Source organism: Ptychodera flava, chromosome 14 (assembly GCF_041260155.1).
Source record: "Ptychodera flava strain L36383 chromosome 14, AS_Pfla_20210202, whole genome shotgun sequence".
Lineage (NCBI taxonomy): Eukaryota > Metazoa > Hemichordata > Enteropneusta > Ptychoderidae > Ptychodera > Ptychodera flava.
Window position 1 is genome coordinate 36,090,188 of NC_091941.1, and position 24,863 is coordinate 36,115,050.

Here is a 24,863-nt window from a genome sequence, read left to right on the forward strand (position 1 = left end):
TATTCTGTTACCAAAGCACAAATCTCCAAGCAATAAGCCCTCAACACCCTTCGACCAAATTCTCGCTCAACTGAATATGACACTCTGACAAGACATGAATCTACTAAACTAAAAACTGAATGCACATTATCATTAACTTCAACCATATTTCCAAACCAAATTATGAATGTATTTATCAAACTGAAACGGAATGAAATGAAATAATCGAATGGCCGCATTATGTAGATTCAAGGAATAAAATGTTTAAAGTAAGCACATCGTAAGCAAAATGCATGATTGCATATAAAGTGGTGGCGCGTATTCAAATTTTTTATCAAAAGATCTAAATTTCGGTTTGTGTTTTTCCGATCTCAAAAATGATATTTTTATAAGGAATATTGTTAACACGATTAATATCCACCAGTGTTGTGGCGCGTATTCAAATTTTTTATCAAAAGATCTAAATTTCGGTTTGTGTTTTTCCGATCTCAAAAATGATATTTTTATAAGGAATATTGTTAACACGATTAATTTCCACAAGTGCTGTTGTTTTACTTATTAACGCGATCCTCCTGCCAAGTTGAAAAAATGAACAAGTAAGAATTCAGGACACTTTCACTTACGTGATGATGTCAGACTAACGCGCTTGTACGCGTCTGCAGTTATCAGGATAAAATAATTTTGGTTGCATCAGATTGTGATTGTAACAATGAAAATGACATAGATTCAAGTTTACAAAAAACACATCGACTTATTTCGACAAAGATCAACAAACTTGCCATAGCCATTTCAGCTGAAAACAGCGCGTTGCTTTGCAGTTCAGTTCATGGCAAATTAGAACGGATATTCATACATTCAATAGTCATCAATGCCTGAAGTATGGATGTTCTGTGGTGCCTACGAGGCATAATAGTAGAAAGCCTGGAGCATAAAATGGTTGAATTAATGTAAGACGAGGATTAACTGTAAATATGTTATGACTTTGTTTGACTTATCAAGGGTTTCACATGAATGTGGTATGAACACTCTTCTTTGCAGTTCAGTTCATGGCAAATTAGAACGGATATTCATACATTCAAAAGTCATCTATGCCTCAAGTATGGATGTTATGTTTTGTGGTGCCTACGAGGCATAACAGTGTGGTTTCATTGTTGTAAGATGAGGATTAATTGAAAATATTTCATGACCTCGTCTGCCTTATCCAGGATTTCACAGATGTGGTATGCACCCTCTTTGACGTTTGAAACCTAATAGCTACAAATATCAAAGGAGAGCGTGTTGTGACAAAATTTAGCACCGGATTATTATTATTTTGTTACAGCTACCACGAGATCCGATGTAAATGGGATATGACGGATTTTGAACTGCACAACTACAGGGGTAGGATTTAGCAATTCGACCGGATTTCTGCTTTCTACCACATTATTAATAAGTGGATGACGTTTGTGACGTTTCTATGGTTACCATGAGGAAGACTGCGTAAGCAGTTATGTTGGTTTAAAGAAAGTACCTTTTCAGACTTAAAAACAGCGAAGTTCAGTAAAATGTTTATCAAGTTGCCATGGATACGATACTAAATTTGAAAAGAGTTTCGATGATGTTTCTTAGTAATATACAGGGTCGCTGGTATTTTATTCATGTGGCTTGAAACTTGCTAGATTTTTTTTACATATCGCCCCTCTCCCTCCCAAACTCTAAAAGCTCAAGTTGATTAAACTCCTATGTATCATGATTTTTCCTCGACATTGTTTCGTTAATGTGCATTAATGGTGATGACGACGAATACAACGACGACGACGGCATTGATGAAGATTATGACAGTACATCGAAGCGATTAAATCCACTGTACGAATGATATAATCTCATATTTCAAAAGGAAAACTTAATGTGCCTTGGTGTGATGTTTCTGATGCAATAAAGTTGGACTTTCGAATTCGTTTGTAAGGTACGGTAAGTACAAATTTCTGTCGGCCTGTTTGATAAATGAGGCTTGTATAGTTGTCAGCAGAGTGTAGAGCGACAGTCAGAAGATACCTATGTCAGATAAAAACACTTAACAGTTTGCGTGCTCTCACGGAAAATATAACAAAACTGATCGAGCAAAAAAGATTTGATTAAGCTCGAAGTCGAAATTCTCGAACACTTATCGACTTATTAAGTCTCACAGGTACCTGATGATAATTACTGTAACTGTGAGCCCTGAACTATATATCAAGCTTTAGGCGCTACCCTTATCTCTTCTCATGTTTGTGGCTGTCAAATGACATGTTACAATAATAACAAAAACATATTGTGAGCCCAAAAGGCAGGAAACCTGTGTTGCTCTGAAAACCTAAATATTTGCATTTTTTGGCCGAATTACTCCAGCGTGAAATCTTTATTTGGAACAGAAAACAACAAAATAACACAGACGTTGACAGCGTCCTATTGCATGAAAACTGCAACGACCTTCGTGTAAATTAGTTTGATGATCTTTTAGGTAATTCCATGAGTGATCCATGATTAGCCTTGCGAATTTCTTTATATAAGTATTTCACAGTTGAAACCACTTCACAAGGGACTTCATGAGGAGACATTAACATTTGCGAAAATGTAACATAAGACAACTTTTGCCCCATGTTTCTAGGTGTCAGTTCCGAAAAAGGGACAACTTTTATCTCTCTTTCTCCAGTATGTTGTCGCTCGCATTTTTTTTCCCTTTTTTCGTTGGATACATTGCTGTATTGCAAGGGAATAGTTGTGCAGTATACGTGAGCATCTTTCTCTTGGCCTCTCTTCACGCATCCCTGGCAAAGAGAAGCTGAATAAAAGAACCGTTCGACGGGATGCTTTCAACGTAGTTCAGAGTCATCCGTGTAGGGAGGTGTTGGCAGGCGTTGAAACTGTTCGTACAACGGGTAAACCATATTGCTTAAACACACCGTCCAACAATAAGATCTTTGGCATGTTTTTACCTGTCAGTGAAATCTATTTATTAAATAGTGTGATACAAATACAGTATTTACTTTTTCCTCAACCGGTTGTGAGCGCTATTGATGCCAGTAGATCTTTTGGTGAAAATTGAGTTTTCTATTTATTTATCGTTTGTGATTACATCCCTTTCATATACATTCCAGAAAAAATAGTTCGTTATTCAGATAACCCCATTCAAGCCACGTATGCCATGGTGAGAATCTAACGGGGACAGGTACACCAACATATATATTAACAGCTTACACGAACAGACTGTAGAAGAATACCAGCTGCTCTTTTACAATCATGCCGAAGTAGGAGGATTTGTTTTGTGATTTTGATATTATATTTTCACGACTTTCTCGAAAAATGTTACGGTAAGAGTGTAAACAATGATCTACGTTACCGTTGACAATAGAACTGAAAGTAGACACAAATTACGCAGAAGAAAATAGTGCGGTTTCAACGATGGCTCATCTTTCGTTAAGAACAGCCTATATCATGAGTATAAGGTGAGCTGCAACCGAATATACTCCTACCACACTTCGTCACAAATTAAAGAACGCCCTTGTTGTTACTTCGTGGGCCATGAGCGTACATAACCTCTTGCAAAATTCATATGTGAATTAACGGCGAGTAAAACTACTGGGTCAGCGTTGATTACAGGTCGGCACTGCTAAGCTGGCACAATTCTTTCTCTTTTTAACATATTGACGTTGTGGTAACAATAGAAGAAAAAAAACATTAATGAAATGTTCTCCTTCAACTTTATATGTCTAATCTCACTTATAAGAGTTTGCTTTGAATTGCAAATAAAGAAATAAAACTGGGCCAGGAGATTAAATTATCCCATGAATATATTATATTTCATTATGATGACAGATAGAAATACTCACAGATATAAATTCAGAGATAGAAATACTCTCAAATTAGGTCAGATTCTTCATGAAATTTCGTATATTTGGAAGATATTTCTGACGTTGAATGTTGGTGTGGGACGTTACCTTACCCGATGATCAAGCCAAAATTTGTGGCTTCAAGTTGAATTACCGATTTGTATTCTAAAGTACACGTCGATAAAGCACACGTCACGCGCTGTCACTCGCTTTGATGTTTTCATGACCGCGAACTTCTTTACCTGCAGATTAAGCCCGTGTAAACTTCGGACGTAGCATGGCGAAATGACTGGTAACATCAGTGTTAGTATTAACATAAGCTTAATTACATCGAGAAATAAAACGACGTAATGTTCAGCTACATTTTTCTCAACCTCTTCACTCCTTATTCCTGTAAATAGGTCCACAATCACCGTAAAAAAAAACGGTTGATAACAGAAGGCTTTGGCCAAACCATGGAGGTGAATCTTTGGAATCGTTTTGCTGGAGAAATCAATCAGTACAAAACACACTTGGGTTTTTTTCAGGCTAGCCTTATTTTCTGCTTTTGGAAATATAGAAAATAAGCATAGCAATCTTAGTTCACCCATGTTTTCCGGCGATTCAAGACCGTACTTTGCAATGCAGTGCATATGCTATGTTTGCTCGGGAACTTGGATTTCAAAGTTGTCACAGTAATATCATAAAGACTGTGCTGTCTTTTGTTGGTGTTTTTAAATGTTTTGGTCGCTGGCCTGCACTCTGCCCCTTCGAAAGCTTTGTGCTGTCTTGTCATTTTGCGAGGATAACCATGATTTTGACGTGTCCTCAAATTAAGGTAGTATGAAAGAATCAAACTGTCCCTCAAACTTTCCCGATGGAAACTTTGAACCATTCGCTTTCAAGATCAAGAACAAAAATGAGGGGTCACTGTGCTAATTTTCGTACCAGGGAATACAAATTGCCTAAATTTACCGATATGTGAAATTCAAAATGGCTACCATTCCTGGGTTAACTCTAAGCTTACTGGGAAACAATTAAATTTTCGGTTTTCACAAAATAAGACAGTAAAAAATTTACCCCGAGAGCTTCAAAATGAGCCCACATAAGTGGTAGATCAGAAAAGTATTGTAAAAATTTGAGAGTCCGAATGTCTGTCCCCTGGGTGCGTTCTTTGAATGTAGAGTCGTACGAGCTCGATGTCTGTACCGTTTTCAGAATCTAGTACAATCATACGCCATCGCATGGTAGGCAAGAGAGCATCGTTTAAACCACGTTGGATAGTCAGCTTTATGGTTGATGAGAAATCAACATGCTCACTGTCAGACAGATGTATGTTTACACTGAAGGTACTACTGTTTGGAATGATTTTGATGATTCAAGTAAAGATGATATAAGTGATGCCGTCATCAGAAAATTGTAACTTCTTAGGATTTCTATGAGAAAATGTTTAGCTGCGTATAGTTTTTCTCTCTGTAAAATGTGTATCTTTCAGTAAATCCGGTATTTCCAGCGTCTTTAATACTGTCGTGTGCCTATACAGTGGTTTGAACAAGCAACTGCATGAGGCAGCCCACTCACTCTTCGACCGTAACTTAATTTTTAAATATTCGGATGTAACCCTTTTCGCACATCCAATAATGTTTGTCATACATCTATGTCACAAACATCGTTCCCATAGGAATCGACAGGCTTTATAATCATGTTTTATGTGTGCTCTTTATATCAGCTGTTTGAAAATGAAATAGCATGCATTTTTATCCAGATAATTCAACGCTACTATTACGATTTTAGGAATTTGGCATCTCCGCTTGCCAAGGTCTCTTGTCCGAGCAGGTTGATGCTCCCCGAAAACAGGTAGTTAGTGGGGGACTGGGGCGAGGGGGTACGGTGCTGTTGTCGAAGTAACGGACCAGCGCGAGCAGACGATGGGAGTTTGGATGAGATATGTCTTCTTTTCGTAACACATTGTTGGTATCGCAAATGTACAAACAGCAAACGTATTCAAGTTAATGTAATGCATGAATTACGATACCGTGATGATGGTACATGTACTCTCAGTGAGCAAAATCTGAGACTAACGTGTTTGGCCTTTGACTTGCATCGAAATCTGTGCGATCGTTGGCCTATCCTTTTAGTACACGGCTGTTAAGTAAAACGCCGCCGATGCACGATGCGCCTATTTACACAAGGCCCCTATTCTCCCTAGTGCAGAATTATTTAGGCAACAAACGGCACAGAAAGTGCCCATGGCTTGTGTTCCAATAGTCACTCGCAAAGATCAGTATACTTCGCCGTATACGGAGTAGTCCCTTTGATTTTGTTCATACATCAGTTGTGTTAACAATTAAAAACATGAGAGTTTTGACGTTTTCACAGTTTGAAATCTACAGAGACATCTGATAAAATTACGCACCAATGTCAACTTTGAGCTTAAAGTTGATGTACGGTGCGCCGGAATGGTGCGTGACCGACTTGTCATCACTTTCTCAGGCTATGTTTACGGTTCAACAAGCCACCACTTTAAGGTAAACGGAACGCCTTAAACAAAAACACTGCTAATGTAGCCAAACAGATGAAACTGATATGAAGACAAGCAAAACAAACAACATACTACTAAGTAGGAAATTACGTTCACTTTTACTCTGAAACTATTAGCCTACCCTCATTTCTACATCCAGAGACATACGGTCCTGACTTCAAGACAAACGGTGATAGATTGACCTCTTTAATGCCCCTGGGCATTCCCATCAATATTGTGGTTATTTTGCGGTTGGCACATAAGTACGCATACTGTGTCAAACGTCCCGTCGGCAAAGGTCGAACGACATTGGTCCGTCATTTCTAGGCCACTTGGTTTTGGTGTGGCACCCCTCTATTCCATTGTGCGTGCTCATAAAACCGTGAAGCTGTTCAATTGTGCTTCATTCATACGCCTCATCTTTGGAAGTGCGGACGTGTAACTTCATCTCTCCACATCTGATCTTTATCGAGCAAGCAGACTACAGGCGGACATGGAGCTCAGATTCGTTGTACTTATCGGTGTTGTTGTTGGTGTTGTCGGGGCCATGGCTTTGGAAGCTAACGTTGAAGTAAGTGGTGATATTATTTGAAAGAGTGCATTTGACCAAACACTTGACAAGGTAAACAGGAGAATGGCGGTTTGATTCAGAAGGACATGGTCTTTTTAACAGAACTGATGTTTGACGGTGTTGGTGTCGCCAATTACACGTACAGGCGACTATTTCATATAAGCTTATTCTCTACTAAGAGCTGGAGATTAAGCTTGATTTTGTACAATTTCAAGTGATTTCGTTCAAATTCGCTCATCTTGGCAAGAGACATGTCTAGTGACCCATTCATTACCTGTCAGTCTCGCTCGGTTCGGAGGATATGCATTTCATCTACAGTCCCGTGTAAGATATCTTATTGAAGTTAATGTTGGTGACATGATATATTGCAGTGGAAGAGCAATTAAATGATTAATAGTGTTTCTCTGAGAGATGTCAACATAGGTTTAACATTTGGATATGATCCCCAGTTTGTTTGTTTATTGTTATTCTGAAAAATAACGTGGCCACTGTTTTCCTGTTTGTAGTTTGCCAAGTCCCCATACGGTCACAACCGTCTGTTGGTACGTGTTTGATTTACCGACAGGTGAATTCATGTATATGTATACATAACGGTACAGTGCTTTCACAAGAGACCATTCCATATATAAACAGTCGGTATTTTGTAAAAAGTATATGCCCTGACGAAACCATTGTCATGAAAGTTGCGATTACCTTTCTCTCGGCTGGTTTACCATTTGTTCCTGTTATTTGTTGTTTAAATGTTGCAATGGCCTAGAGCTTGAACATATGCTGCCATTCCATGTAGGTTGAGAAACGCAAACATCTACATTGACAGGCTCTCTGTGTTATATCAAGCCTTTGGAGGGTGCCAGTACATGGTGGCAACTATAAATGTCAAGGTGGACTTTTGTGACTCGTTTGTCTCACCTTACATTCATATTCTCATCCCCCCCCCCCTCTCTCCCTCCCTCCCTCCCTGGTGATTTGGTCGAGCGGTTTTGACTGCGATTTCTTCGCTGGGTGACTAGGTACCGTACGTTGTGAGTTCAAATGCGATCGAAAATGAATTCCGTGTGTGAAGACATTGAAAACAGGCTGTTTGGCGTCAAACATAAACGATGAATTACCTTTTTATCGTGCACGCCATGCCCGATATTACAATTATTCTTTTCAACACAGTATTTAGTTTAATATTATAAAGACTTGTTTATTCGAGCTACTATAAAATTTATGAAAAAATAGTGGCGCCGATACTATACAGTCCACGGGACAGCATGAGGTAGCGATATTAATTTCAATGTCGCAAATACAGTCAGTCATTAATTTATGAAAAATTCACAACCGGGGTAGTCCAGTGTAGGATAAAATACTTTTGAATTTCCTGGTTTAACCTGTTCACCATTTTCCCTGTAAAAAAGGGAATATTGTTAGTAACAAGGGGTTAGGGCCAAACCATGATGGTGAAAAGATTAATTCCATGAACCATAACAACTAATGCGGGCTGAGCAAGATACAGGTAAGTCTTCAGATACAATTTCCAGAAGAACGATGTGGTTTACAAAGCAGTAGTTAGCGCATATATGTAATTAGTGAACGACAGTGCATCGACCTGCATTGGCTCATCCATTAATCTTTGGCAGCGTGACCAGAAACAAATTACACCTACGGTTTGGTTGGTCTGGTTTCGTATTTCGATTAGTATTATATTAGGAACATAAATTTATGGGCCGATTCTTACTGAGTTGATAAACACATCCTACGTGTGTCGCATCCGTGTGACTCTGACGCGACGTGTCGTTGGGCTAAATGCCACTTTTTTATGACCAGTGAATGAACTAGTGGTTTAATGTTGGAGCTACCTTCAAACATATCAAATATAATGGGCTATGCCAGGTAGGAAAAAGGTTTTGGTATTACGTGTAAAAGGTTCAGCGTGGAGTTTTGTCCGGCCCCAACTGTCGGAAAACAAAATGCTTCAGAATTTTTATAAAGAAAGACATGTCTCGACAAATCGTGTGATTAGTTCACTATTAACCCTTTCACCACCATGGTTTGTCCCAAATCCATTGTTTTCTATGGTAAAGTTGGACCTGTATACAGGGAACTGGGGTGAAAGGGTTAAAGCCACCTGTTTCGCCCGGTTTATTAATATAACTCTAAGTAAAAGGAGTTAAACGATTGACAATGAACAAGGTAAGGATTGTAGAGGCGACCGGATGTTTGCCTTCCCCAACACGTTCAGAGGATTTGTGACGTTTGCGGTTTCTCCATGGTAACCACGGGGAAGACAATTATCGTTCATTGGCGAATACAGAAGCCGTATTTTTAGAGAGGGTTGCTAGTATCTGCATTTCCGTCGCTAGTGTGAGGGAGAAGGCAGCGGCATGTCCTTAATAAAAGAGTGCAATAAATAAGCTTCTTAAGGACAAAAAACAAAAATGTTTCTGAAGACAGGGTTTAGAAAGTCTCACAAAGGATTTCACCCTGGGTTACACCCATTACACTTCCATAAATCAAGCTGGACATTGTGGGACTGAATGAGTTTAGTATAAAACATTTCTTGCTGTGACCGATAATTATTGCAAGTCAGGGGGGGATAAAGTATTGGTTCAAGGGCATCAGCAGGAAGACACCATTGAACCGAAAAGGGCAAATGCTCATGACGGAATGTTTTTACAGCGGGAACTAGTGTACAAAATACATGTAAGTAGGAAACAACGGGTGCTATTGGCAAAAGCTACAGGGAAGCGTTCGCACTTCCGAAATATATAGAACACCCTGTCATTTGCGGACATAGCAAGTTTGCAAGTTTACACGTCATTAGAAAACCCCGGTAAAGGATAAATGCTAAATAATTATTGAGTTTGGCTGTGCATGTATCTTGAACGATTTCGCATTAATGTATTTGAGAAATGTGTTCATCTGTCTTAAAGTACCAAGCTGAACTGTTGTAACTGTTTGCCTTTCACACCATGCATTATAAACATGCATAGCGATGACTTGGCCTTCTTATTGTTGTTTAATGTCTGGGTGTACCTTTATATCGATGTACACTTCTTTTACCTGCTGATAAAATATGCGGTAAATGTCCCCGTGATTTGTCCATAACGGTAAATTCTGTTTCAGTGTTAGTCATGACCCTTCATGAAATGCAGAGATTTCATTTCATTTCGTTTTATTAGTCATTAACTGCTGACCACACAGTGAGGAAACAGTCTCTCAAATTGGTGCTACGGATACAGTGCTAGTGAATCACTAGTTGCGGATTATGAATAGCAAAAAATAATAATTTTGATGAACCAAAGCGAAACCATGTACAGTTGCTTGTCTTTGAGGGTACAAACACCATTCACAGTCATCCCACGACGATATCACGTCCATTTACTCTGTACACAACACATTTCCTCTGCCAATACACGCAGTGCACGTACCAAGGCATTCCTTGCGGTGTCTTCTCGGAGATGTGAGTTTTTCATCTCACTTTTCACCGAAGAGAGATTTTCCACCTTCGTTTTACTGTCATATGCACTTCCAATTTATATTTCTCTCCTTTTTTGTGACATTGTCGACGATTTTGTCTTGTTCCCACATGAAGGGTGGGTTCACTGAAAACTGTTTATGTCCTGAATACGAGACAGTTCATGACTGGATTTGCACACATGCCTTTGTCTACTTCCGCTGGTTCACAGTTCATCACTGACGTATAGATATCAAATAGATGACGCCGTCAATGCAACACTGGCTCTGTCATTCAGCACCATCTTTACGTTCACCAAGTCCATCCGTCCACCAAATCAGATAGTCAAACTTTCGCTCACTGGTGCCACACAATGACGAAACCATTCCCAAGTTTACCTACGAAGAGAACAGAATATAGTTGATAACAACTCACTGATCTGTCATTCTACGATGAACTCTATCCAGAATTGTTGTATTAAAGGGATATAGTCGTTGGAACACTTTCGATAAAGTTTTACGTTAACCATTTCTGACATTCTCTCTCTCTCTCTCTCTCTCTCTCTCTCTCTCTCTCTCTCTCTCTCTCTCTCTCTCTCTCTCTCTCTCTCTATATATATGTATATATATGTATATATATATATATATATATATATATATATATATATATATATATATATATATATATATATATATATATATATATATATATATAATGTGTTAAATATATAAAAGAAAGCATTGACAGACGTCAGTTAGTATATTGTATGGCTGTTTGACAAGTAGAATTACTGTTTGTGCTTACCCACTTGTCACAAAATTACCGGGAGAAAATTACAGAAATTTATGATAGTTATTTTTAAGCACCCTTTCATGTTTAATAGCCATTTTACAAGAAAAAATTAGTATGAGCGAACTAGAAGTCAGCAAAACTTGTACTGAAACTGTCAAGCTCTCAGAACGCTACTTTACCTTGTTGAGACAAAACACAGTGATATTAAATGGTGACCTTTGATTTTAATTCTCGCCCAGAAAAGTGAATTACTTTTGTTCCAACGGAGGAGTAATAATTTCAATCTTCGATTTCGAAACTTTCGGAAAAGTGGAGATCAAAACGTATCACCAACGTCATAGATATTAAGACAGCTAAGTAAAGAAGTGGCAGGTTTCACGTATCTGTCAGATATGTTTGCACAAAAAATGCCAAAACGAGCGACTTTGTCATGCAAGCACTTATTGTTAACAATTATGCAACACTTTCATTTCAGACTGCATACGCGGATGGTGCAGGATACGATCATGACGAAATGGTCCTGAAGGCAATGCTAGAGGAGCTTGAACGCAGATCACTGCCATTGCTTGATTCCAGAGAAGCGGAAAGACAGCCACCTGAGAAACCAAAGTCAATCAGAGAAGTGCTTCTACGACAGATTGCTACGAAACTGAAGGACCTTGATGGCACTTTTGCAAGACAGCCACCACAGAAACCAAAAGGTCGTGACGTTGAAGTTGAGAGACAACCGCCTCAGAAACCGAAGGGTCGGGATATTGAAGAGGAAAAGCAGCCACCTGAGAAACCAAAGAAACCAAAGTCAATCAGAGAAGTACTTGTACGGCGGGTTGCTATGAAACTGAAGGACCTTGATGGCGCTGTTGCAAGACAGCCACCGCAGAAACCAAAAGGTCGTGCCATCGAAGATAAGAGACAACCACCACAGAAACCAAAGGGCCTTGACATCGAAGTGAAGAGACAACCGCCACAGAAACCAAAGGGTCGTGACATTGAAGTCGAGAGACAGCCACCAGAGAAACCAAAGTCAACAAGAGAAATACGTCTTCGGCAAGTAATAAAGAAACTTATGGGCCTTAACACTGCAGATGAGACAGAGTCTTCAGCTGAAGCAAAGTCCTTGGTGTCGGAATTGATAAAAACGGCTGCCGAACGTTAGATAGTGACGATGAGATGAAGTACAGCCACCCACTGCATCGAAGTTAATTTAAAAGTTGTCGACCTCTCATAAGTAATGAGGTATTAGCATATTCTACCAAGTGCAATTTAGAATTGCGAAGCTATTCAGTCATTAGATCACCATTTTCTTTCCAACTTTCACCGAAAATCTGGTCAGAAATGCCATATTGTCCTGAATGTTTCTAAAAAATAGTGTCACTATGCTTGATTTCAAAGCAAATAGATGGGATTTTACTTTCTTATGAACAACTGAGCTCATGTTTACAATACTTTATAAATATATAAATTACTGCCATCATTGATTGAACATTCGTATCTTCATATATATTTCTAAGTATTTTGTTGGAACTCTGGTCGAAAGTAAAAGGCAGTTTTTCAATCTTAGCTAATTACTTTTATGAAGGCTGGACAAACATGCAACTTACATACCACAGGGTAAGGTACGTGTATTTAAATTTGATTCATTTCAAAAGGTAGGCCAGGAGTACATGCTTCTGTTCCCGAAATTTTCCTTCAGAATTGACATCTACCTACAAGCATCATATCGCAATTATGAAGAAAATACAAAAGTCTTGATTTTGTGTAGTCCTCCATCGACAAATCAGACAAAAAAGAGATCAATTTAGAGACTTTGAAGTGAAACACAACCGCAACATTTTTTTCACCTGATACAAAGCTGAATTAGATGACAACGGCCGATGAACGTTAGATATCAATGACGCACAAAGTCCTTGACATTTAATATGACAAACAGCCACCTTACAGACGAAATCAGAGACGCTTCTGATAAAGTTGCTACAACTCGTACTTCAGGGATGACTTTTTTTGAAGGCACTCTATCGCAAATCGATTCAAGCAGCTTCCAAGAGACTCTTAGAAGCCGAATTCAAAAAATTCCCTTCTTTATTGTGGAGTATGAAAGGTAGATTTTAATCAGAGGTATTGTCACCATTGAGGGCGATAGACTCGGAAGAATGGCGTCCAAACCACTCAAAAGATGAAAGTGATGAGCTTGCAGTTACTAGTGTGCAATAAAGGACTTACTCTTAAAACTCCGACAGAAAGCACCATGTAGTTTAACAAGTAAGATTTCGAAAATTATAATAAGTGTCATAATAATTTCAACTCCCCGCAGTCTTTGACCAGTCTGTCATAATTTTGTCGCCAATATTACTTCCGAAAACTTGCAGCTGATCATTCATATACTAGTTATATATATATATATATATATATATATATTATATATATATATATATATATATATATATATATATATATATATATATATAATATATATATAACCATAATATCTCATACCACGATAATGCATAATACGTATGCATTATCAGTAGGTTAAGGGGATATTGCTATATCGCTTGGTCGATATTGCTGTCCGTGTTATTTCGAAGTCATACTTTAGCGATGATTCTTTTGTCAATAAATTCATCTGCATTTTATCTTTTCTTCAAAAATAGGTCGACATTAATTTTAAATACATTTGTTTTAAAACTAAAAGGACATCTGTATGAACTTTGACAGGGTGGTTGTGTTTTACGTGCAAATGGATCCTTACCAACACAACGCATTGTGTACACTATTGTTATTGTTGTCAAATTAATTTCAGTCCGAACTGAAATTCACTTGGCAACAACGCTAGATTGGCAAGCATGGTTCTTGAGCAGAAGAAGAAACTACGTTTCACGGACAACAAAAATAGTGCAAAATAGAGCTTAAGTCGCTTTACATATATATATATATATATATATATATATATATATATATATATATATATATATATATATATATATATATATATATATATGTGTGTGTGTGTGTCTGTGTGTCTGTGTGTCTGTGTGTCTGTCTGTGTATACACACATATGTGTGTGCACCTCTCTCTCTCTCTCTCTCTCTCTCTCTCTCTCTCTCTCTCTCTCTCTCTCTCTCTCTCTAAACATTAGCAAATGGAAACAAGTGGCACCTGTCACAATCGAATTAATCTTGCTTCCACCAAACACATTTGTAAGCGCTCTTATCGGAATATACATTTTGAATTCTCTTACACTGAGTACTGGCATGATTAGTACTATTACCTTATCTAACCAGAGCGAGGCTCGCCCGAGGTTTACATCTCACACAAGGAGGCTTCAATGGCTCGTTGGAGTTGAAGTTCATTTAAGGTCATGCTTTCGAAAATGTCCCTGCTGTGAAGGCTACCGCCGGGGTGGTCGATTCCCTGTGCCGCTTCTGGAGTTGAGATTGGGCTTTGAGCAGACAATTCGGAAGAGCGTCGGTCGACGGCGGAAGGGTTGACTTGGCCAGAATCGGTAAATGAGAAATACCGACGAGAACCTGACGGTGATGATACAGAAGGTGTTGGTTTCGATTGTTGGCCCAGGCGCAGTGACAAATTTGGACGAAGGGAATCGAGTCCGTGCTGTATTTTATGCACTGGTCTAGCACGGCTGTCATTTCCCTTCGGTTTGTTGTCGCTTTTCTGACTTCCATTTTGTGTTATCATCGCACAAAGGTCTAATTCGCGACTGTCCATTTCGACAACACCAGAAGATGCACCTCCGGCTCCACTGGTAAGAACGGTGCCACTCGCACCTTCCTCGGGATTTCCACCGTCGTCCAATAAGATACCAATAGCGGCTTCATCAGGGTTTTCGCCTTCATTAAACACGCTACTGTAATCAGGTTCGATGGGATCCAGTCCTGAAAGTGGTATCTGCGGACCAAGCCTTTCACTAACCAAGAACTTGGAGAAGTTGTTTTGTGGTACTTTGATTTCCACTGCACCAGGTGGTAATTCAGGTGGAGTCGTACTCTGAGTTGACTTCGGTGACTCTTTCGATGGACCGGCAGCAGCAGATGATTCTGTTGCTGGATCGTAAGCAACGCTTGTGGCAGATACATATGATGATGAACCAAAAACCAAGCTGGTCGCAGATGCGTATAGCGAGGAACCAGAGGCCATGCTCGTTGCATCTGAATATGATGATGCACTAGAAACCATGCTTGTGGTGGAGGTACATGGCGATAGACCAGAAACAAAACTAGTCGCAGATGAACATTTCGATGGACCAGAAACCAAGCTGGTCATAGATGATGAACATTTCGATGGACCAGAAACCAAGCTGGACACAGATGAAGATGGCGACGGACCAGAAACCATGCTGGTCATAGATGAACATTTCGATGGACCAGAAACCAAACTGGACACAGATGAAGATGGCGATGGACCAGAAGCCAGGCTGGTCATAGATGAACATTTCGATGGACCAGAAACCAAGCTAGACACAGATGAAGATGGCGATGGCCAAGACAGCAAGCCAGTCGTAGAAGAGGATACTGATGGACTGGAAACCACGTCAGACTCTGATGCGCATGTCGATGGACTGGAAACCATGCTGGTCGTAGATGAACATGGCAATGGACCAGAATCATCGCTAGGTGGCTCACCATCTTCACGATCAGCCTGGCCGTAAGAATATCCTAAGACTATAGCCACACCATTGCATACCTGAGGTCCGTTATTTTCATCATCTTCTGGATCTTCATCGTCTTCTTCTGAATCTAAAGAACAGATGAATATCAAAGAGTGAGAATGAGACAACGGGCAAAGAACTAATTTTGACAACGGGGTATTTCAAAACTTATTCTTTAAAGGTGTCGTTCTTGCGAGTGAACCATTTTTTTCAATAAAGTGATCGGGTTTAACAGCCATAGGGTTCGGGGATTTTAGAGATGAGGGGCAGGGGTCGGATATTATTGGGTACAGAAAGGATTTCTAATTTACTTTTAATCAGCTCAAAATACAATCAACTAGCCTGCAAAAAATGATGCAGAGATGTTTTGTTAAGACAAACTATAAACTTTATCAACAGGTTACTTAAATCTCTTACGAAAAATCATCTTAGAATGTACCGTCAGGCCAACTTTCACAATCACCCTCACTGAATGAAGTCCTATGAAGCCTATACTCAGAGTTTCATCGGTGACTTTAAGAGCCGTCAGTGTATTATGATAAGATATATTGTGCAGGACAAGTAATATAAATGACTAATTTTTAGCCCCTAGGGTAATTAATTAGCGCATATTTGCCCTCCAACTAAAACTTTTTCGACTTACCCGCACGCACTCAAAACTTCATTTCTACCCACTCCCCACATATTTATGCCTATTTCCCCTCCCCATTGTGAATTGTTGAAGTTCCCCTGCCTTGTGGCGAAGTAAACTTGCCGATTTCCCCTGCCCTTGAAAAAAATTTCCTTAAAATTTTATAATTCCCCTGCAGACATGAAGCTCCCCTGCCCCGTGATGTCCCCCTCCAAGGAAACACCATACCCATATTTAATTTTGTAAACAGGTTCAACTTCCCTTGTCCCCGTTTTACAAGTAACTTCCCCTCTCTTCGTTTTTTTTCCCCAATCCCGGTCCCAAGGCAAATCAATCGATATATGCCCTGCCCGACAAAAAACTTAAATCTGCTCCCTGCCAGTTAAAATATGTCCCCTGCCCAAGCAAAATTAAAATTTCCCCTGCCCTCAAAAATGCTCACGGAATAGCTTTTTCGATGAATAGCTCCGTTTGCTGCATCTGTTGTAATTACATACTAAATATCACAGACTTGCTGTAGCAAAGTATTACATGGTGTAATGACACATGATAATTCAGTTAAGTCGTCACGAGATCGACGCTGGAAAAAATGACGAGGGTTCGAGTTTATCGCGTGCGTAAGCGTAAAAATAAAAGTTTGCCTGGATGTAAATTATCTTGGAATAAATCTAGATGGATATTAGCATCCTAAGTCTTCACAAGCAGATATATTTGAGGCAAAGCCCGGGAAGTCATTTCTGTGTCAACACAATTCGTTTGGAATGTTGTTTGCCTGCCGACATTTTCAACAAGAATCTGATCATTTCGATAATCAAGTTTTAAAACGCCTACTTACTGATATATTACAACTTTATGTAGGCCTACATGACGGTATCGCCGACATCGTCTGTCATCCCACTAAAAACACAGTTTTAATGATTAAAAGACAAACCCGAATTATGTACGCAGTGTTCTTTTACACCGAAAAGACGTTGCAAGACTCACCGGTAGGCCCGTCCGCCGTGTTCGCAGAATTTTTTGCTTCGGCTGACCGCGCCCTGATGGTTTCGGCCACTTTGTGAAACATCAAAGTAAGCACAGTAATCGCAGTGAAGAGCATGATGGAGAGTCAAGATTCAAGCAAATTAAATGCTGTGAAGAAACAGAGAGATAAGACTTGCACCATAATAGATAGCGCGTATCACAGGAATGTGTTTGTCATCAGAACTGGAAGACGACGCGTTACCATGTCGACATAGGTCACGTGGTTTCCAAATTCTCATTGCGTCTTTACATCTCGCTTTTTATCGCGGACGAAACTCCGCTTGAAGATTGTACGCAAGTCCCTCCATGTGACGTTGATCTTGATTCTCTCTACTTGTGGCGTTAGGCTGCATGCTTGTGCCACATGACTTGGAGTGAACGGGGAAGTTGTGTACGCCTTTCAATCACGGGCATGCTGTCGGTCCTGGCATGTCCAGGCTAAATAAGTCTTGTTTGCATAAATTACAAATAGAAAAGCAAAGAGACGAGCAAGCCGTAAAGCAACATTAAAACTATAGTAGCAGGACAGAGCAGCAAAAAGCAGCAAAAATAAAACAACGACGACAAACTCTACAAGGATAAAAATCTCCGTCGTGAGCACCATTCTGATACAATTACTCCTATCATCAGACTCAACTTATGCCCTTCGACCCTATTTGTTTTCCTCCACTTGAAGGAAAATTCCCGAGACTTTGTAAAAAAATTTGTGACCACACATGATTACTGCTGCTCGCTCTGACGCCAGCCTGTTCTCCGTCACATGTGGATAAAGCAATAACAATTAAATCCGACAACATTAGATCAAACATAGACGTGCATTTAGTTAGGTATATTGGAACACTTGTACCATGTGTACTGTATGAAACATCGAATATCGCCGCTATGTGATTTATCACTCAATGACTTCTGACTGAACGTGACTAACATTCTCCAGGAAAAGTCCATTCATCGTTCCAATCTTCGGACAGTGTTCCGACTGTTTACGAATACCACCGAATGAACTATGAAAGTTACAATGGCTGACCATCATATCGTTTTCTAATTTCCCGGTTGTTGGGTTACAGAGCAAGCGTAATATTTTGAGGTATTATAGCTCACAAAGAGTAAGCCAGACACGCTACTGCAGTTCGACTCTGATTTTTGGGTGGTGAAAAAATCAAAACAACTGAGCCGAATTAATATTTGAGGTGTTTTAAATATTCTACCCCTTTTTTGTCGAAACTTTATGTTGTTCTACCAATAATTCAAGTAGCGTGACCAAACACTTTAACGAAATCCTGCTCCGAAAGAAGAAATCTAGTGATCATTGCACCCTAACCATGCAAAACCAATTTAACTCAACACGCCATAAGGTTACATGACTTTGACAACAACTAAATCCTTATACTGAGGAAATGTGAACGAAAAGTGGACAAGTTATCAGCTGTCCCGATTCTGTCTATCTGTGACAATAGGTGTAATTTCCAACCTTAATCTGAAATCACTTATTTAACTTGTACATCGAACTATGCTGAAACCTTAAAATTTAAACCCACCTGTAGTTCTGTGTTGGATAATATGAAACTAAAATAGTGAAATTATATAAGTACCTGAATGAAGAATTCATTTTCAAAATTACAGAAAAAAACCGCAGCTCGTTTGAATATTTTTCACAAATGCTTTCGGCCTAGCCAAAAAGAAAACTATTAAAGTTTAAAAAGCCAAGCTTGCGACCCTATGAAGATTTCACAGGAAGAAGATATTTGTTTTTTAGTTTGGCCTTAATATTAGTAACATATTTCATTGAAATTATTCTGGTCCTTTGTTCTGGTTGCTGTTGCCCGTTGCTTCTTTTGCTGCACTGTGATTTTTTTTTATTTGTGTAGTTTGAGGTTTGCGTGTGTTCTATAATGAGAAAGCGTCATTATTTACGGCCTAGGGGGTCGGAGGAATTTGTTGTTTAACTCCGAAATTTCGAGTAACCGCCCATGAATTAAGTAACCCCCTCTCTATCACAGAAATTTTGACTACCCCCTTAGAAAAGTTAAATATCAATGCATGTATTTGTAAAATGTACACAAATACAGCAATAGTAAAGGCATTTCAAATCCTTGTGTATCCGGCTAGATTATCATCAGTTATCTCATGACGGTTTTCAAAGGTGAAACCATCAAAATGAAATTCAAAGTCACAACAAAATATAGATGCAAAAGCTCACGCTATAACAAGTAACCAACTATATAGTATTATTAAATTTGGATGGGCATCATGACAGACTTTTCACTAGGATATCTGACAAGACAGAATTTGAAAGTACATGGGGAGAACAAGAGAGAGCTCGAGGGGGAAAGAGTCAGAAGGGGTTTCCTTTTCTTGGGTAGAACATTTGAGAAATTGACATGTGAATGGTGCAGCCTGGTGCAATCACAGAGCTAGAGATGTTTTGATTTGGTTTACAAGTAAATCTGTTAGAACACCCAAGGGGAGAGCAAGAAAAGGGGTGTCCTCCCTCTCGCATCAAAAATTTTGAGAAATGTAATGTTGCAATCTGACAGGTGTTTCACTATGTTTGCACTCGGTAAAATTGTTTGAAAATGACAATGAACACTGTTATTTTATTACATTTTTTGCATGATCATTGTTTAAACCACAATATTCAACAACCAAACAATGGCATTACATTTTGGGGAAAAAGCAGTTCTCAGTTTGCCAGAGATTGAAGACCAAAGAATATACAGGAATGGAAAATCTGTGACCTTCTTGTGTCATTTCTCCAGCTGCCAGCTTCTGATCCAAAGCCTGAATATGGTACGGTTAGTTGTCAAAATGTTATTGAACTAAAGTCAAATAAAATATATGTTTCTGTGATAATGAAGGGTGAACTCACAACAGTTTAGTTTTGTCCTAGATCCTGTGATGGTTATTTTAAATATCAAATATTAAAATAGGGTCATTCGTTTCTCTGGTATACCGGGGCCAAATTTTGCAAGGTATCCCGCCCGTGAGATATAGGCTTGATTTCGAAAGAGAATGGTTTAAAGTTTCATTACGAAAAATGTGAGCAAAAGTTTGTCTTTCAATTTCGAGGCGGGGGCACTGATGGAGGAGTGCCAATTGCTCTTTCAGTGTCAGCCAATCCCAATGCACGTAGATATGCGGGAAAATCAATTGTAATATTGTCACATTCTCGAACCTTTCACCAAATACTCACTAAGCGAACTTACATTGGGAATTTAAAAAAATATGTCAACGGGCTACATTTCAAGGCATAATTGGCAAGATTCTTTCCTTTTTCTTTACTTGTTCTTCACCCCTTTCATACAGTTTCCATGCCTTTTTGTCTAATTCGGTATTGCAAATAAAATGCTTATCCAGCACTAGTAAGAGGAACGTTCTGAAAGTTATGATGTTGATAGGAGATGCCAAGGCTTAATTTGTTCAGAAACAGATGAGCCCATAGCTCAGAATCGGGGACGTCGTGATGTTCAAATGATGTGCTACTATGAGAGTACCACCATTGATGTTTTTTCAGTATTAAACATGGTCCTTTATGAAAAGCAGCCGAAATTGAAGTTTAAACAGTATTTTTATTGCCAGATTAATAAATGACAACACAGCGAGGAAACGTTCTCTCAACATAAGGTGAGACGGACACAGTGATTCACGGGTTGCGCTTATGAAACGAAGAAAAACCGCAATATATCGATCTTGAGTAAAGAAACCGAAATTATGTGAAATTGCGTGATTTGAGCGTACAAGCACCGGGAAGGTTCATCCGACGCACAGCTATCCATGATAAATGCTTGCTTCCCGTTGTTCACAATTCATCACTGGCCAAAAGGTGACACCGTCAATTCGTTGCTGGCTCTCTCATTCAGTACCGTGGCCGTCCGTCCACCAAATCCGATGATTAAACTTTTGCTCACTCGTGTCGCACATTGACGAAATCCCCATCAACTTTTACCTATAGGATAAGAAAAATAAAATGAAGAAGATGACAATTACTCTCTGATCTGCCATCCAATGGAGAACCTGAGATCCAAAATAAATGGATGAATGTATCATACTTTGATGATTTTGTAAGACGTTTACAACTTGTTCACTACTCCAATGATCCATATCTAAAAAAACTTATCCAGTGTCTAAAGTTTGTTCACTATTCCGATATCACGTATCTAAAATATTATCCAATGACTACAACTCCATTTACAGTAAAATTTGGCGAACTTTGTTTTCTGCTCGTGAAATACGCATTATTCTACTCCCACAACAGGTTGATATACCCAATTTTCAACGTGACATCACAGTTTGCAAGTTTGTAATGTTCAATGTTATGGTCAATATCAAAATGGATTGAACTAAGGGCAAGCATTCTTAGGTCAGCAATACCATCGCATAATGTATGTATTCGGTTGTGCTGGCAAGGCTGATACTTTGTAAATTATAATACCTTACGTAAGGGGATAATGTAGATTTTAAACAAAAACAATAAGAAAATACTATCAAAAGTGTTACCCCTTTAAGTGTAGTATTATAGAGGGTGCCGCTAACATAAGGTACGGGCTCATTTGTCGTTTTCGTTGTTATGTAAAGTCCAGTTTCTTGTTCTGCTCCCTAAATCATGTCAATATGTCAGGTTTTCAACTATCACGGTCTATATGTGTGTCAGATGTGCCTGATATCCAAACATTTAGGCATCTGATAGGGAAGAATGCCGAGGCACTGCAGTCACACCACCAATATCACTGTAAGGCTGCGGTCACAACAAAAAAACTGAGGGGGCTGGTGGAATTCGGAGGGGATTCGAAAATTTTGGGGATAGTACAGGGGTGGGGGCTTGGAAGTTATGTTCTGTCTATGGGGGACCTGAATTTTTTTTGTTTAATTTATTTTGTATGATTCCAAAATTTGGTGGGTAATTCAATGAAAAAGGTTAATAACATTTTAATATCATCCAATTGTTCTAATGTTAGTAATAATTAAATAAGATCTAGAACCATTTTGTCGCATTTTATGACTTTCGTCTGGACAAAATTTAAAAATGTATAAATTTTCGTAAAAAAACCCCAAACAATTAGGCTCAGTATCGGGGCAGAAACTGCGACTGTTGATATTTTTTCTATATTTCTATGCAATATATCAAATACAGTTTCTTGCTGTACTCCACAGCATCCTGAAACACACAATATTCAGTTTGTCGACAAAAGCCTGCATATATAAATATTAGGTGATAATTGAATCAGAGTCCAGACTGAAAGTCATTTTCAATGATACACATGCACGGTACACATACACAGGCTGTGTTGGCAAGCAGTTCAACACGCTGTATGGAGTAGAACAAGAACGCAGTTGTATATACTGAAAAAAATATTGTCAAAAAGATCAATTAATACAGCTACTGCCTTGCTACTACATACGGGTATTGTCATTGTCATTGCATACCGGCAGTGACAGAGATAATGTAGCTTTGACTATTTTGTAGCTGAAGAAGAGTTTGGATTATAATTATATGACGGTCATGCTCTTGACATTAAAAGATACTTGTACACAAGATTAGGCCAGAGAGCAACACATGGAAGAGCAGGAGACTTGAAAGTTATCGGGATGTTTTAAATTCTGGCATATGAGAATAATCAAACATTCAAGAAAACAGACGGCGTCACCATGTTTGATTTTCTACATTTTCACAACCTTCTCATAATAGGTAGGGTTGAACATCTACGAGCAGAACTCCCCAATACATGTTTATTTTTTCTTTGCGTGCATCCCTGATAAACATGCGGCTGTATGATAAATGGGGGGGGGGGAGACTTGAAAATTTTAATCATATAGACGGGGGCCTTGAAAAATTTATAGGGTGTTGAGGGATGATCTAAAAAAAGATTCAATTGCGATTCCTCCTGCCCACCCCCCCCCCCTTATTTATGAACGCAGCCTAAAGAGCTCCAATGTGTGAACAGAGGGACAATGAAACTGTACACTGTGTCACATATTTTATTAAGTAAGCTGCAGGTTATGACTAAAATGTTCAGATAAATATTGAACATGCTAGTTTCCTTGAAAGCCAAATGAAACAATCCAAATCAAGTTCTCAGACCTCCTTAGCTCTCTGGCAATATATGACAGTACCGTCACCATACGAATTTTAAAAGCGATCCTCTGCTGTGATATGATTTTCCATTGAGTACACACGAATGTCAGAGTAATCAAAATTGCGTCAGAAAATCAAATAATTCGTTCGTCCGAAATCATTTTTGAAAATATTTCTCTTGGACATCATCATTAGCCTGTCTGTCTGTCTGTCTGTCTGTCTGTCTGTCTGTCCCTGTCTCACACACACACATACATACATATAGGGAAATGTTAAGCCCGTCAGAATTGAATATTACATACCAAAAATGACCATAAAGACATTAGATTATGTGATGGCGGACTATAGAATAGGGTACGGCCTTTAGTGTTATGTCAAAAACTATCTTGTTTCCACCAAAATACATTTGTGAACACTTTCATCGGAGTATACACTTTGAGTACTGGCATATGAATAGTACTATTACCTTATCTAACCAGACCAAGGCTCGCACAACGTTCACATCTCATACAAAGAGGCTTCAATGGCTCGTTGGAGTTGAAGTTCATTTAAGGTCATGCAGTTGATAATCTCCCCTTTGTCAATGCTGCTGCCGGGATTGTCCGTTACCCGAACTGGTTCTGGAGTTGAGGGCTGGTATTCAGCAGACAGCTCTGGAGTGCTTCGGTCGGTGATAGTAGGGTTTACCAGGGCATAATCGGCAAATGAGAAGTATCGACGAAAGTCGGATAAAATTGATGGTGATGATGAAGAAGATGTTGGTGCCGATTGTTGGCCCAAACGCACTGAAATATTTGGACGAAGGAAATCATGTCTGTTCTGTGTTGTATTCACTGGTCTAGCACAGCTGTCATGTCCCTCCGCTTTGTCGTCGCTCTTCTGCCTCCCATTTTGTCTTATCATCGCGCAGAGGTCTAATTCGCGAATGTCCACTTCCGCTGCACTGGTAAAAACGGTGCCACTCGCACCTTCCTCGGGATTTCCACCGTCGTCCAATAAGGTACCAATCGCGCCTTCGTCAGGACTTTCGCCTTCATTAAAGGCGCTACTGTAATCAGGTTCGATGGGATCCAGTCCTGAAAGTGGTATCTGCGGACCAAGCTTTTTGCTAACCAAGAATCTAGAGAAGTCTTGTCGTGGTACTTTTATTTCCACTGCACCAGGTGGTAATTCAGGTGGAGTCGTATTCTGAGTTGACTTCGGTGACTCTTTCGATGGACTGGCAGCAGCAGATGATTCTGTCGCTGGATCGTAAGCAACGCTGGTGGCAGATACAGATACAGATGAACATGGCGATGGACCAGAAACCACGCTTGTCCTAGATGAACGTGGCGATGGACCAG

The 24,863-nt window shown here is 39.3% G+C and overlaps 3 protein-coding genes across 3 annotated transcripts; 2 read left to right on the plus strand and 1 right to left on the minus strand.

Annotated features, from left to right (window-relative positions):
* Positions 1 to 6,677: 6,677 nt before the first annotated feature.
* On the plus strand, positions 6,678 to 13,508 carry LOC139150309 (msx2-interacting protein-like). Its single transcript, XM_070722601.1, has 2 exons — positions 6,678 to 6,898; positions 11,605 to 13,508. Exons 1-2 carry the CDS (start codon positions 6,821 to 6,823, stop codon positions 12,283 to 12,285), a joined length of 759 nt encoding a protein of 252 aa, XP_070578702.1. The 5' UTR covers positions 6,678 to 6,820; the 3' UTR covers positions 12,286 to 13,508.
* On the minus strand, positions 10,237 to 15,285 carry LOC139148841 (uncharacterized). The gene is made up of 2 exons (XM_070720271.1): positions 14,399 to 15,285; positions 10,237 to 10,735 (listed from the first exon to the last, which is right to left on the minus strand). Exon 1 carries the CDS (start codon positions 15,283 to 15,285, stop codon positions 14,431 to 14,433), a length of 855 nt encoding a protein of 284 aa, XP_070576372.1. The 3' UTR covers positions 10,237 to 10,735; positions 14,399 to 14,430.
* On the plus strand, positions 15,284 to 15,796 carry LOC139148842 (uncharacterized). The gene has a single exon (XM_070720272.1). The coding sequence runs from the start codon at positions 15,284 to 15,286 to the stop codon at positions 15,794 to 15,796; it is 513 nt and encodes a 170-aa protein (XP_070576373.1).
* The last annotated feature ends 9,067 nt before the right edge of the window (positions 15,797 to 24,863 follow it).